The 14,187-nt window shown below is 43.3% G+C and overlaps 1 protein-coding gene across 1 annotated transcript in view; it reads left to right on the top strand.

Moving 5' to 3' along the window:
* Positions 1-14,187, top strand: part of LOC137564047 (protein mono-ADP-ribosyltransferase PARP12-like) — a 64,721-nt gene that overhangs the window by 6,389 nt on the left and 44,145 nt on the right. Inside the window, exons 3-5 of the mRNA XM_068277346.1 lie at positions 5,651-5,942; positions 6,938-7,024; positions 12,098-12,218. Of these exons, the coding sequence (XP_068133447.1) occupies positions 5,651-5,942; positions 6,938-7,024; positions 12,098-12,218 (500 nt within the window). The remainder of the gene's footprint in view (positions 1-5,650; positions 5,943-6,937; positions 7,025-12,097; positions 12,219-14,187) is intronic.

Here is a 14,187-nt window from a genome sequence, read left to right as displayed (position 1 = left end):
AAAGTCTCTATTTCTCCATGGTGGCTATAGGTATGTTTACAGTAAAATGCAATGCTTAATCACATTCTTCCACTACCAGATTTAAAGGACCACTATCGTGAAAAAAGGAGGCAGTTAACATCTGACAGAACCGACAGATTTTGGGCCTGTCCAATTCCTCATGGGGGATTCTCAGGGTTTTCTTTGCTTTCAACAGCATTTTCTGAACAGCAATTTAACTGCCAAATAATAAGATACCAGCCAGCCTCACAGCTCACTTGCACACTGTTTTGTCAGACTTGGCAACTGCTGTTCAGGAAATGCTGTTGAAAACAAAGAAAACCATGAGAATCCCCCATGAGGAGATGGACTGGCCCAAAACCTGTCGGTTCTGTCAGATTTGAACTGCCTACTTTTTTCGTGATAGTGGGCCTTTTAAAAGGAACCCAAGGTGGGAGATCGATGGAATCTTCATATTTATTTCCTTTTAAACAATACCAGTTGCCTGGCAGTGCTGTGGATCCTTCTGATCAGTAGAGTCTAAATCACACACCTGAAACAAGCATGCAGCTAATCTTGTCAGACTTATCTTAGACATCTGATCTGCATGCTAGTTCAGGGTCTATAGATGCAGAGGATCAGCAGGGCAGCCAGGCAATCTGCAGTATTTAAAAGGAAATAAGCATGTCAGCCTCCATATTCCTCTCACCTCAGGTTCCCTTTAAATGACAACTGCAATGGAGGCTGCCATATTTATTTCCTTTAAAACAATTCCAGTTGCCTCGCAGCCCGGCTAATCTATTTGGCTGCAGTAGTAGCTGAATCACAGAAGAAACAAGCATGCAGCTAATCTTGTCAGATCTGACCATAAAGTCAGAAACCCCTGATCTGCTGCATGCTTGTTCAGGGTCTATGGCTAAAAGTATTGGAGACAGAGGATCAGCAGGACAGCCAGGCAACTGGTATTGTGTAGAAGGAAATAAATATGGCAACCTCCATATCCCTCTCATTACAGACTCATAAAAATGTATGGGCAGTGAGTTGATGTGCAGAGTCATGCAATTGGCATAGTGTGATAGCAGCCTATGAGTGGAGAAAAATCCACGCTTACTTTAGGACTTTAACATATTTCCACTGAGAAATGTCAAACACTGGGCATGGTGTTAATAACCCCAGATGAGGACTCTGGATCATTAATGGTTTTTAAGCTGGAGACCGAATAAGTGTCTTGAAATTATTACTGACAGTTTAAACAGTTTAAACCTACTGTACACGTTTTCTTCACAAAATAAGGTCAAGTTGTCAAACTTGTCTTGTTTCAAGGAATAGGAAACTGAATATGTGTAGTAAATTTTAGGACCAAGTCCATAAGTTTTTCTGAAATAGTAGACAAAGTGAAAATATTTAAAAGGAAAACTGTAGAGAGAGGGATTTGGAGGCTGCCATATTTATTTCCTTTTTTTAAACAATACCAGTTGCCTGGCAGTCCTGTTGATCTATTTGACTGCCGTAGTGTCTGAATCACACCAGAAACAAGCATGCAGCTAATCTTGTCAGATCTGACAATGTCAGAAACCGCTGAGCTGCATGCTTGTTCAGGGTCTGTGACTAAAAGTATTAGAGGCAGAGGATCAGCAGGACTGCCCGGCAACTGGTATTGTTTAAAAGGAAATAAATATGGCAATCCCCATATCACTCTCGTTACAGTTGTCTTTGAGGTAGGTGCACACTTAGCAGAAACGCTAGCGTTGCGGAAAACGCTGCGTTTTTGCTGCTAATGGAAGTCTATGGGCCGCAGGAAAAAACACATAGGCGGTTTCAATGCATGTGTTTTCAAAATCGTTGGCTTTTTTGCAGGGCTGTGGAGTTGGTCCAAAAATCCACTGACTCCGACTCCTCAGTTTAGGATTCCACCGACTCTCCGACTCCTCTAATTTGCATATTACAATTTTGTTGATTAAAAGTATGTAACATGAAATTCGTCTCTTAACTGCCAACGCTTAGGAATTTTACAAGACAACTGAAGTGAGAAGGATATGTAGACTACTATATTTATTCCCTTTAGACTAAAACTAGTCCTTGGTAAGAGTACTTGTAAAAGGTACAAACCGGAACAAAGAACATCTATCAGGCCCTAGGCAATGTAAGTGTGGGTACATGTAAGAATGATGTGCAGGTACTCTGCAGGGGAATGAGGAGATTGTAAACAGGCAACACCTCTGTGTTCAATGTGCACAGCATTCTCAGTGGATTCCCTGCAGCTCTGTGGGGAGTGCATATGTAGAGTATAGTACTACTGTGTAACAAAGTAAACCTGAGACAGATGAAATTAAAGTTTTATACATACCTGGGGCTTCCTCCAGCCGCCTTCAGGATAATCAATCCCTCGTTGTCCTCCTCCACCACCTGGATCTTCTGCTATGAGTCCAGGTACTTGAGCCAGTCGGGTGTAGTGCGCATGCACACACTCCGCTGCCAGGAGCATACTACACCTGCGCAGCACTATTGCGCAGGTGCAGAATGTTCCTGGCTGTGGGAGCGGCATGCGGCCGGACAGCGCTGACTGGCTGAATTACCAGGACTCATAGCAGAAGATCTGGGTGGTGGAGGACAGCGAGGGACTGATTAGCCTGAAGGGGGCTGGAGGAAGCCCCAGGTATGTATAAAACTTTACTTTTCATCCGTCTCAGTTACCCTTTAATTTGTAGTCACCAAACCAAATTTTAACAACATATCAAATTATTTGATTTCATCAGCAAAGGGAGTGCATACATTTGCATAAATCAGCATCAATGCAGAATTATTTCCATCTCGTTGACCATCTCTATTAGTGACACAGCTACACTTCAGGCTTTATTCTTACAGCATAGATGTTATTTAGTATATATAAGAGATTCCTGTGTACACATATGTACAGTCACAATCAGATATGTACGGTATATCTGACCTTAAAAATACGGAGACTGCTTTATTGAAGCAGCACAAGTAACTAATTTTGATTGGTTTATTTCATTGTTGTGGACTAAGCACAGCTATTACTGTATATATACTGTATATATACATTATTTTTAATGACTATTATCTGAGAAATAGAACATTTTATCATATTTTCTATTTTAATTACAGTTACCAATTCATTAGGAGTCGGAGTCGGTGCATTTTTTCCCGACTCCGACTCCAGGCACCCAAAATTGCCTGACTCCACGACTCCGACTCCACAGCCCTGCTTTTTTGCATAGTATGCAAAAACGCACATAATCAAAGTCAATGAAAACGCAATGGTATGCGTTTTTCTATGCATTTTTGAAAAAAAAATTGTTTTGTGATGTATTTCCGCTTCCTGTTGTCTTCCTATTAAACTGCATAAAACGCAATTGAAAAACGCATACGTGTTTTGTATATGTGAACCGCAGACTCATTAAAACGCACGCCAAACACTTGAAAACGTATCTGTGGTAAAAAAAAATAAAAAACTCGAACGCACCACAAACGCAGTAAAAACTCACACAGCATAAATTAAAACATGACCTAAAACGCAGCCTTTTATGTTATGTGTACACCTACCCTCAAGCCTTGTACACACTTCAGAAGAAACTGCTGAGACGACCAATAACCAGGGCTGTGGAGTCGGTACAAAAATCCGCCGACTCCGACTCCTCAGTTTAGGATTCCACCGACTCTCCGACTCCTCTAATTTGCATATTACAATCTTATTGATTGAAAGTATGTAACATGAAATTCGTCTCTTAACTGCCAACGCTTAGGAATTTTACAAGACAACTGAAGTGGGAAGGATATGGAGACTCCCATATTTATTCCCTTTAGTCATAGACTAAAACTAGTCCTTGGTAAGAGTACTTGTAAAAGGTACAGACCGGAACAAAGAACATCTATTAGATCCTAGGCAATGTAACTGTGGGTACATGTAAGGGTGATGTGCAGGTACTCTGCAGGGGAATAAGGAGATTCTTCCTCTATTACACATTCTTCATGCACAATCTGAACCAGGTTTATGGGTGATAGACAACACCTCTGTGTTCAATGTGCACAACATTCTCAGTGGATTCCCTGCAGCTCTGTGGAGAGTGCATATGTAGAGTATAGTACTACTGTGTAACAAAGTAAACCTGAGACAGATGAAATTAAAGTTTTATACATACCTGGGGCTTCCTCCAGCCCCCTTCAGGCTAATCAGTCCCTCGCTGTCCTCCTCCGCCACCTGGATCTTCTGCTATGAGTCCAGGTACTTGAGCCAGTCTGGCGTAGTGCGCATCAACACACTCCGCCGCCGGGAGCATACTACACCTGCGCAGCACTATTGCACAGGTGCAGAACGCTCCTGGCTGTGGAAGCGGCATGCGACCGGACTGCGCTGACTGGCTGAATTATCAGGACTCAAAGCAGAAGATCCAGGTGGTGGAGGTGGACAGCGAGGGACTGATTAGCCTGAAGGGGGCTGGAAGAAGCCCCAGGTATGTATAAAACTTTTCTTTTCATCCTTCACAGGCACAATTTAATTCGTAGTCATCAAACCAAATTTTAAAAACATATCAAATTATTTGATTTCATGAGCAAAGAGTACATTTACATAAATCAGAATCAACGCAGAATTATTTCCTTCTCATTGACCATCTCTATTAGTGACACGGCTACACATCAGGCGTTATACTTACAGCATAGACGTTATTTAGTATATATGAGATTCCTGTGTACACATCATATATACAGTCACAATTAGATGTGTATATCTGAATTTAAAAATACGGGAACTGCTTTATTGAAGCAGCACAAGTCATTAATTTTGATTGGTTTAGTTCATTTTTGTGGACTAAGCACAGCTATTACTATATGTATAAATTATTTATGATGCCTATTATCTGAGAAATAGAACATTTTATCATATTTTCTATTTTAATCATAGTTTAAATTCATTAGGACTTGGTGCATTTTTTCCCGACTCCAGGCACCCAAAATTGCTCCGACTCCACAGCCCTGCCAATAACTAACGCCTCAGTCAGAAATCTAGCGTGACTACAGCGTCCCCTGATAGCTCGGCCAGCGATCAGCCCGGCATATAGACTTGACCGAGCTCTGGTTTAGAATGCTGCTTCCTCACTCAACCCGCCTTGTGGAGCTCCTCGTGCACTACTTAAGGCATCGACCCTCTTTCCCAGCATGGCAAAGTTATTTTTAGATCATGCTTTTAGGATCTCCTAAAAACTAAAAGAAAATTACAATTATGGGCTGTCAGACTGGCCAAATGGAAAGCAATACTGTGCTATTTCTGTGACCAAAGATGCATTTTAAAAGTCAGGAAAATATTAAGCACTAGTGACCTTAGCCAGTTTAAAAACGGGCTAGGTCTGTCACCACTCTGCCGCATGCCCATCACGTGCGCACACGCCTGCCCCTTCTGGCCCCGTCCTCCCTCAGCTCTCCTCAGTGTCTCTACGTCCCTCCCTGCACATGCGAAGTGCAAAAAAGCACTGACACAGGGACATAGCGGACGCAGAGACACAGGGATATTATATAAAGAGATTAGAATATAGACATATTTTGAGCATGTTACAATGTAACAATGCATACTAGTGTATGTTCCCTTTGCAGAGTCTACAGTGTATATGCTACTGGAAGTCATATTCATTATTATAGTCTGTGTTTTCTTCTGCAGGTGTGCCTCCACTATAACCGCGGGGAAGGCCTGCATGGCTCGTGCACCTACAAAACTAACTGCAACAAGCTGCACGTCTGCCAGCACTTCCTGCAGGGTGACTGTAAGTTTGGAGGCCAGTGTAAGAGGTCACATAACATTGCTGATGAGCAGACTGTGCAGAAGCTGATGAAATGGGGGTTGGCTGCGAGTCTTGTGCCTCAAGTCCTGGAGTTGTACTTGAATGCCAGCGCCATAAGAAACGGTACCAGTGCAGCCCAGAGCCCAGAGCTAAAATCTCCCATAACCAAAGGTAAGCACATGCAGTATTTGTTTCACTGACAACATGCTTTTGTAAAGGTCAATTATCAGAGAGGTGCTACATCACTTTCAATATTACATTTTTACAAACAATTTGGGCCTCCGTTAATCAAGGAGCCACTGTTTTTTCAGGTGTTTAGAACCCTGCAGCAACCCTCAGCCATACAGTCAGGTTTAAGATTCAAGTTTTAGTGTATAGTGTAGTTTTAGTGTAGTGCAGAGGTTTCTGCAGAATTATAAACGCCTTTTCCTCCACCCGATAAAATTGTATGACAGCAGGATAAAGGAGCACTGATAACCCTTAACATAAAGGCACGTAAAGTGCAGACAAGAAATTAGAAAATTCCACTTTACCATTGGCCAAGTTTCCCTTTACGTGCCTTTATGTTGAGAGGGATGTGAACTTCTGTTTTCTGCTGCCATACTGAGTAGTGCAGTAATAACCTTGTCTTGCTATAGACTTGAAGCAGACAACATAGAGGGTAATGCTGTCTAGCAGAAATTTCTTGGGTTTGCAGATGTAATGAAGGTTGTCATGAGGTGGAGGATCTATGGGTGGGATAGGATGGGGAATGTGTCTGTAGGGGGCAATGAGACATGGGTTGTGGCTAAGATAATGCAGCGGATGGCTGTGGTGGAGGAGATGGGGCAGCAGCTGGCTGTGGTGGGGGAGATGGGGCAGCGGCTGGCTGTGGTGGGGGAGATGGGGCAGCAGCTGGCTGTGGTGGGGGAGATGGGGCAGCGGCTGGCTGTGGTGGGGGAGATGGGGCAGCGGCTGGCTGTGCTGGAAGAGATGAGGCAGCAGCTAGCTGTGGTGAGGAGATGGTGCTGTGGTGGAGGAAATAGTCCTGTGGTTAGTAGCGGAGGAAGTGCCTGGCTGTAGCACGGCTTGACCAGGGGTTGTGAGTGGGTGGTTTAAAAGTGGGAATGAGGTGGTGGGAGGCTGTTCCGTGGAGTTTGTCTATACTAATGATAATTGATTTCCAGACAGGCCAGCCATTCAGAGATCAGCAAGCTCTCAGCCCGTGGAGGAAATCTGTCTGTACTTCATACTAAATACCTGCAGCTTCAAAGGTGAGACTGTGACTCAAACAAACCCTTTAACATCCATCACGTATATCATGTATACAGAGCCACAGTGGGGGACTGGAGGGAAGCTTCATAAAGAGCCAGAAGCTTCCATATCTCTAGGTAAGTATTTGTTTCTGAACTCTTCGGCTTGGGTTTTCTTTTAAAGCGATTCTGAAGTAGAAAAACAACAACAACAACAAAAAAAACAGATACTCACTGAAGAAGAGGGAAGGCTCTGGGTCCTATAGAGCTTTCCCATTCCTCATACGGTCCCCATGTTCCTCTGCTGGCAGTCTCCGACTGATGGGTTGGAGATTGCTCTCTCTTCAGCTACGGGAAGCTTCGGCAGTCTTCGAGAGCCCGAGTACTCCTGAAGACTGGCCGCTCTGTACTGTGCATGCGCGAGTGGTCAGACTCCTGGAGACCAATGAAGCATTGGGGAAGAAGATGGCTAAGGCCCGGTTCACATTAGCGTTCGCTATCCGGATTTTATGGATCTGGTCCGGACCGCATACTGTACAAACGGAACGTACGTTCCGCATAGCAATGTAAAGGCTATGCGGACGTTCACACGTGTCCGTTCCGTACAGTACGGAGCCGGATCGGATCCGGACTCTTTTCCAACATGTGCTATTTTTGGGTCCGGCTCTCCGGCCCACGCACCCGGACCGGAGCCGGACCTGAGCCTGACAGCACCATCAGGAACACAGAAACCAATGGGGAACGGAAGGCACAGAACACACTGCCTACAAAAACCTGACGTTCTACCCCACTTCCTATGCGTATCTAAGCGGCCATTTCGGATGGGGACACATGGGCCAAGCATGTCTGGAGTGGAGCAGCTGTGACAGACGTGCTGGAGCTGTTTGGCAGTATGTCGGGAGGTGGAGGTGAGGCCTACAGCGGAGGAACCTGATTCTACACGTGCACCAGGTGCACCTTCTGCTGACCCCAACATTTTTTTTTTTTAATTTCGCTATTTTTTGCCCACGGATCCGGATGGCAGCCTGATGCATGCCTGATACAAACGGACCGGATCCGGATCGGAACCGTACGGTTCTGATCAGGTCAGGATCCGGTTCGTTTACTTGCCAAAACGCAAGTGTGAATGGGGCCTAAATGGTTGGAGGAGATTTTAAACTAGGTTCTGGGGGTAGGCGGGAGGGTAAAGTCTCAATATGTAGACAAGATAAGGTAAAAAAGACAGTGGGAGCCAAAATTGGAAAATGTGGTGGTAAAAATATAAATTGCATGGTAACCAATGCTAGGAGCCTTGCAAATAAAATGGAGGAACTAGAGTTCATTCTAATTGACAAAAGGTTATGACATTGTGGGAATAACCGAGATATGGATGGATGAAAGCCATGACTGGATAGCGAATTTAGAGGGATACAATGTGTTTAGGAAGGATAGAACAGGGAAAAAAGGTGGAGGGGTTTGTCTCTATGTTAAAGAGAACCAGAGCTAATGGAAGTAAAAGCTGTTATACATACCTGGGGCTTCCTCCAGCCCCATACACACGGATCGCTCCCACGCCGCTGTCCAGCGCTGCCCGCATCTAGGAGAACCGGGACCCCGCTCTGCCGCCAGTCCGAGCTAGTGTAGCAGAGGTGCGCTCTTTGCGTATCTCTGCAGCAGTGTATGGAGAGATACGTAGAGGGCGCACTTCTCCTGCGTAGCCCGGCTCCGATGACGGGAGCTGGTTCTCCTAGATGCGGGCAGCGGTGGATAGCGGTGTGGGAGCGATCCGTGCGTATGGGGCTGGAGGAAGCCCCAGGTATGTATAACAGCTTTTACTTTCATTAGCTCTGGTTCCCTTTAAGGACTCTTACAGCTGTCCTGAACGATGAGTTGGATGAAGATGTGGAGTCCATTTGGGTAAATATTCATAGTGGAAATAAAAGTTGCCAATTGCTTGTTGGGGTATGCTACAGGACACCACATATTCATGAAGCTGCAGAACTGCAATTACTACAGCAGTAATTGAAAAAGCTGCAAGTAAAAATGAGGTCATAGTTGTGGGTGACTTCAACTTTCCAGACATTGACTGGAGTATTGAGGCTACCCATTCTGGCAAAAGCGGCAGATTTCTGGCAACACTACAGGACAGTTACCTGACTCAAATGGTGATGGAACCAACTAGGGGAAATGCGTTACTGGATTTGATTATTTCAAATAGACTAGATAATGTATCAAATGTGCAGGTTCAAGAACATTTTGGAAATAGTGATCACGATATAACATTTGATCTGGTGACCGATAGGCCGCGGGGTAGCGGGACCACTAAAACTAAGAATTTTAGAAAAGCAAAGTTCAATCAACTCAGGCAGGCACTAAGTTTGGTGAACTGGGATAATGTACTACAAGGGGAGGACACTGAAGGGAAATAGCAAGCTTTTAAACTTATTCTCAATCAATATTGTAGTGTATATATGGAAACAAAATGTATAGGAATAAAAAAAGGCCTCTATGGATGAATAGAAAGGTTGGAGATAAAATGAAGTGGAAAAAGAATGCCTATAAGGTCCTAAAACAGGAGGGGACCAAGGCTGCATTAAGCAATTATAAGGAGTGCAATAAAAGTTGTAAAAATGAAATTAGGCTGGTAAAGATTGAAGCTTAAAGTCAAATCGCTAGGGATATCAAATCTAACCCAAAGAAGTTTTACAAGTACATCAACTCTAAAAAAAGAAAGGTTGACTGTATTTGACTCCTAAAGGATGAGAGTGGGAACTCAATAAGGTAAGGCAGAGTTATTAAATGCTTTCTTTGCTTCTGTCATCACAAGGGAAACATCACTGTTGCAAATTACAGAGGCAGAAGAGTCTCAATCTTCCAATTGTAATATTAAATACTTAACCCAGGAAGAAGTGAAGGCAAGACTAAATAAATTAAAAATGGACAAGGCACCTGGCCTGGATGGCATGCATGCTCGGGTCCTAATGGAATTAAGTTCCGATACAGATAAATCCTTTTATCTTATCTTTTGTGATTCTCTTTCAACTGGCAGAATCCCAGTAGATTGGCGTACAGCCCACCTTTTCCCATTATTTAAGAAGGGCAACAAATCCAGGAAATTATAGACCTGTAAGCGTAACATCAGTTGCATGCAAACTATTTGAGGGGTTACTAAGAGATACTATACATGACTTCATAGTAGAAAATAATCTTATTTCTCAGCATCAGCATGGGTTTACTAAAGAAAGGTCCTGTTTGACTAACATGCTTTTACGAAGTAGTGAACGCTAATGTGGATATTGGGAATGCTGTAGATGTGATATACTTGTACTTTGCAAAGGCCTTCGACACTGTTCCCCACAAAAGTCTGGTGCAAAAGTTGAGGATGCAATGACTGGGGAAGAGTCTATGTGCATGGATAGGGAACTGGCTAATGGACAGAAAACAAAGAGTTGTGGTCAATGGATCATACTCAAAATGGGAGACTGTTAGCAGTGGGGTCCCACAGGGGTCTGTACTGGGTCCAGTGCTCTTCAATTTATTTATTAATGACCTAGTAGATGCAGTGCTCTGCCCCTGTTGGAAGCCAGGAAATACGGAGAAAGCGGTTTCTATCTATGTTAGCCGGAGTTGGCTCCTGGCAGCAATGATTTATCCTTGGTCTATACAATAAGGTGAATAGAAATGGACGGTCTACAGGTATTGTTTTATCTATTTTTTTTATTTCATTGACTCCAATGGTTAGACTTTGGATTGGTTATATATTTTGATGGATCCTTATAAGGACCAATCAGGTCAAACCAATACACCCACTTGAGGGGCGGTGTATGTACCCGCCCTACCCAAGAACCCCTGGGTGTATCAGTACACTATAAAAGGGCAGCTTGAATGGTTGGTCTTTAGCAGGCTGCAGGTTTGCGGCCGATACTCTGTTACTTTGCTGATTTTGTACTAGTTATGTGATGTATATAATGTAATTGTATTTTAGCACTATGGCACTCTATCACTCCTGACGAAGTTTTCAATTGAGGAAATGAAACATGTCGAGTTTTGTGTAGAGTTATTAAGTTATTAGTGGAAAAGTGGAGGGTGGCCTTTATGACCGGGATACTTACCTCTCACCCATTTATCACATTCTACCTCAAATATTAGCAAAATAGATCCTTTTTAGAATAACTACTAATAAAAGTTGTTTTAATTATTAGTCCTCTCCCATAGGGTAAATGTATGTTTTGTGTATAATGTCTGCCGGGGAAGTTTGAGCTCTGCCATATCCCAGTGCACACCAAAACCGCTAGCAGATCGTCAAAACGCTAGCGGTTTTGGGAGCAGAGAGCAGATATTTGGCCGGGTGCACACCAAGCGGATTTTGTATGCGATCCACCAGCCGCATCAGCCAGTGAAAACGCTTGGCTATTGTATTTCAATGTGTGGTGCACACCGGCGGTTTGAGGTTTTTTAGCAAACCGCAAACGCGCAGCAGGAGGCGCATTTGCGGCTTGGCAAAAACCTCAAACCGCCGGTGTGCACCATCCCATTGCATTTTTCCAGGCGGATCGCTCCAAAAACCGCTCGGTGTGCACTGAGCCATAGTGTTTCTCCACAAAATGCATGTAATCTGACAACACTTCACCAAAAAGCCACACAATTTGGCAGAAGTTCCTCCAAAATACAGATAATATGCAATGGTTCCCCCATAATCGATTTAATCTGGCAGCAGCGGTTTCCCCAACCTACACATTATAGAGCCTCCTCTGTGCCGAACCTGGATTTAAAAATGCTGCAAGTGAATATAAATTTTAAAAAAAAAGTGCAATGTGTCTGATGTGATCAAGTGTTTATTGCATTCATTGTTATATTATGGAAGGATTGCTGCAATACTTGGTTCTAAATTGGTTTTATTTGTAAACATACGATGGAATAGAGTACATTGACTAATACATACTTGGCAGGAGTTTCAATCTTTATGCCATTCTATTTTCCTGATTGGTGAATTTTTGCTGTATACTGGCATTGCACATGTTGATCAATTGTGTTTCTGTTCAAATGTCATATGTTAGTAAATCTATGTTATCTATTTTGTGATCCAAGAGTACCTGTTCTTGCATTGTGTTACAGACCGATGTGTGAGGGAGCATTATCACCTCCCGTACCGCTGGCAGGTCTCCTTCAATGAAACCTGGCAGGACTTGTCTGAAATGGATGTTGTTGAACGGGCGTACTGTGATCCTAACAGCAGGTACGTCATCGTCATGTGTCTGATGCATCTCAAGCTTGTGTGTATGTGATACAGTCACCCCAGCAGAGTTTTTATTTCAGATGTGAAACGGGCTCACAGGCTTTTTGCCTTAGGTCAGCAATTGGTGATTCTTGCAGGTACTGCATGGAAGACCCCAGTTGTCTTTTTCTTCAGTCCGAGCCACCTGGTTGTGCCATCAGCTTCACTCTGTTATGCTGTTCTCCACCTCCTACATCCTTCTCTTTATTGAGTGATAATAGTCACTTATTGTTTTGTAGATGGAAAAGGAACTTCTTGCTAGAGAATACAAAGCCTCTGTTAAAAGTTTAGAGCCTTGTCCACCCAGTAGATGATCTTTGGCCAAGGCAGTCTTTTGGCATCATATCAAGCAATAACCTAGCATGTGTACAGCTTCCATGATGCCATTTACCAATCTGCCATGACTGGTCGCTAAGCTGAGTAATGAACAAGCCCAGGGTGCTTGTACTTACCCACTGGACACCACTCTGTCATTCCTCCTCCCCTCCACTGAACAGTTTAAGACTCATTCACATTGGGTGCATTCAGAAACGTATTCAAGTGCATGATAAAAATGTACGGGTTGTTGTGCTTTTATAAGGTTTTTACGGTGCGCTTTTTTTAAGCAGACCCATGCGTTTTAAATGTTTGGGTTTTTTTTTTTCTTTTTCGGCATGGTTTGCTTATTTACATAGTTACATAGTTATTTTGGTTGAAAAAAGACATACGTCCATCGAGTTCAACCAGTATAAAGTACACCACCAGCCTGCTCCCTCACATATTCCTGTTGATCCAGAGGAAGGCGAAAAAACCCCCACAAGGCATGGTCCAATTAGCCCCTAAAGGGAAAAATTCCTTCCCGACTCCAGATGGCAATCAGATAAAATCCCTGGATCAACATCATTAGGCATTACCTAGTAAGTGTAGCCATGGGTGTCTTTCAATGCAAGGAAAGCATCTAAGCCCCCTTTAAATGCAGGTATAGAGTTTGCCATAACGACTTCCTGTGGCAATGCATTCCACATCTTAATCACTCTTACTGTAAAGAACCCTTTCCTAAATAAATGGCTAAAACGTTTTTCCTCCATGCGCAGATCATGTCCTCTAGTCCTTTGAGAAGGCCTAGGGACAAAAAGCTCATCCGCCAAGCTATTATATTGCCCTCTGATGTATTTATACATGTTAATTAGATCCCCTCTAAGGCGTCTTTTCTCTAGACTAAATAAACCCAGTTTATCTAACCTTTCTTGATAAGTCAGACCTTCCATCCCACGTATCAATTTTGTTGCTCGTCTCTGCACCTGCTCTAAAACTGCAATATCTTTTTTGTAATGTGGTGCCCAGAACTGAATTCCATATTCCAGATGTGGCCTTACTAGAGAGTTAAACAGGGGCAATATTATGCTAGCATCTCGAGTTTTTATTTCCCTTTTAATGCATCCCAAAATTTTGTTAGCTTTAGCTGCAGCTGCTTGGCATTGTGTACGATTATTTAACTTGTTGTGGATGAGTACTCCTAAGTCCTTCTCCAAGTTTGATGTCCCCAACTGTATCCCATTTATTTTGTATGGTGCTAGACCATTGGTACGACCAAAATGCATGACTTTACATTTTTCAACATTGAATTTCATCTGCCATGTATGTGCCCATATAGCCATCCTATCCAGATCCTGTTGCAATATGACATTATCTTCCTGAGAGTTGATGATTCTGCACAGTTTTGTATCATTTGCAAAAATAGCAACATTGCTCACTACTGCATCTACTAGGTCATTAATAAATAAATTGAAGAGCACTGGACCCAGAACAGAACCCTGTGGGACCCCACTGCTAACAGTCTCCCATTTTAAATACGATCCATTGACCACAACTCTTTGTTTTCTGTCCATTAGCCAGTTCCCTATCCATGCACACAGACTCTTCCCCAGTCCTTGCATCCTCAACTTTTGCA

The sequence above is a fragment of the Hyperolius riggenbachi genome, chromosome 3 (genome assembly GCF_040937935.1).
Source record: "Hyperolius riggenbachi isolate aHypRig1 chromosome 3, aHypRig1.pri, whole genome shotgun sequence".
Taxonomy (NCBI): Eukaryota; Metazoa; Chordata; class Amphibia; order Anura; family Hyperoliidae; genus Hyperolius; species Hyperolius riggenbachi.
The sequence above is the reverse complement of the archived record's forward strand: the minus strand, read 5'-3'. Positions and strand labels throughout refer to the sequence as shown.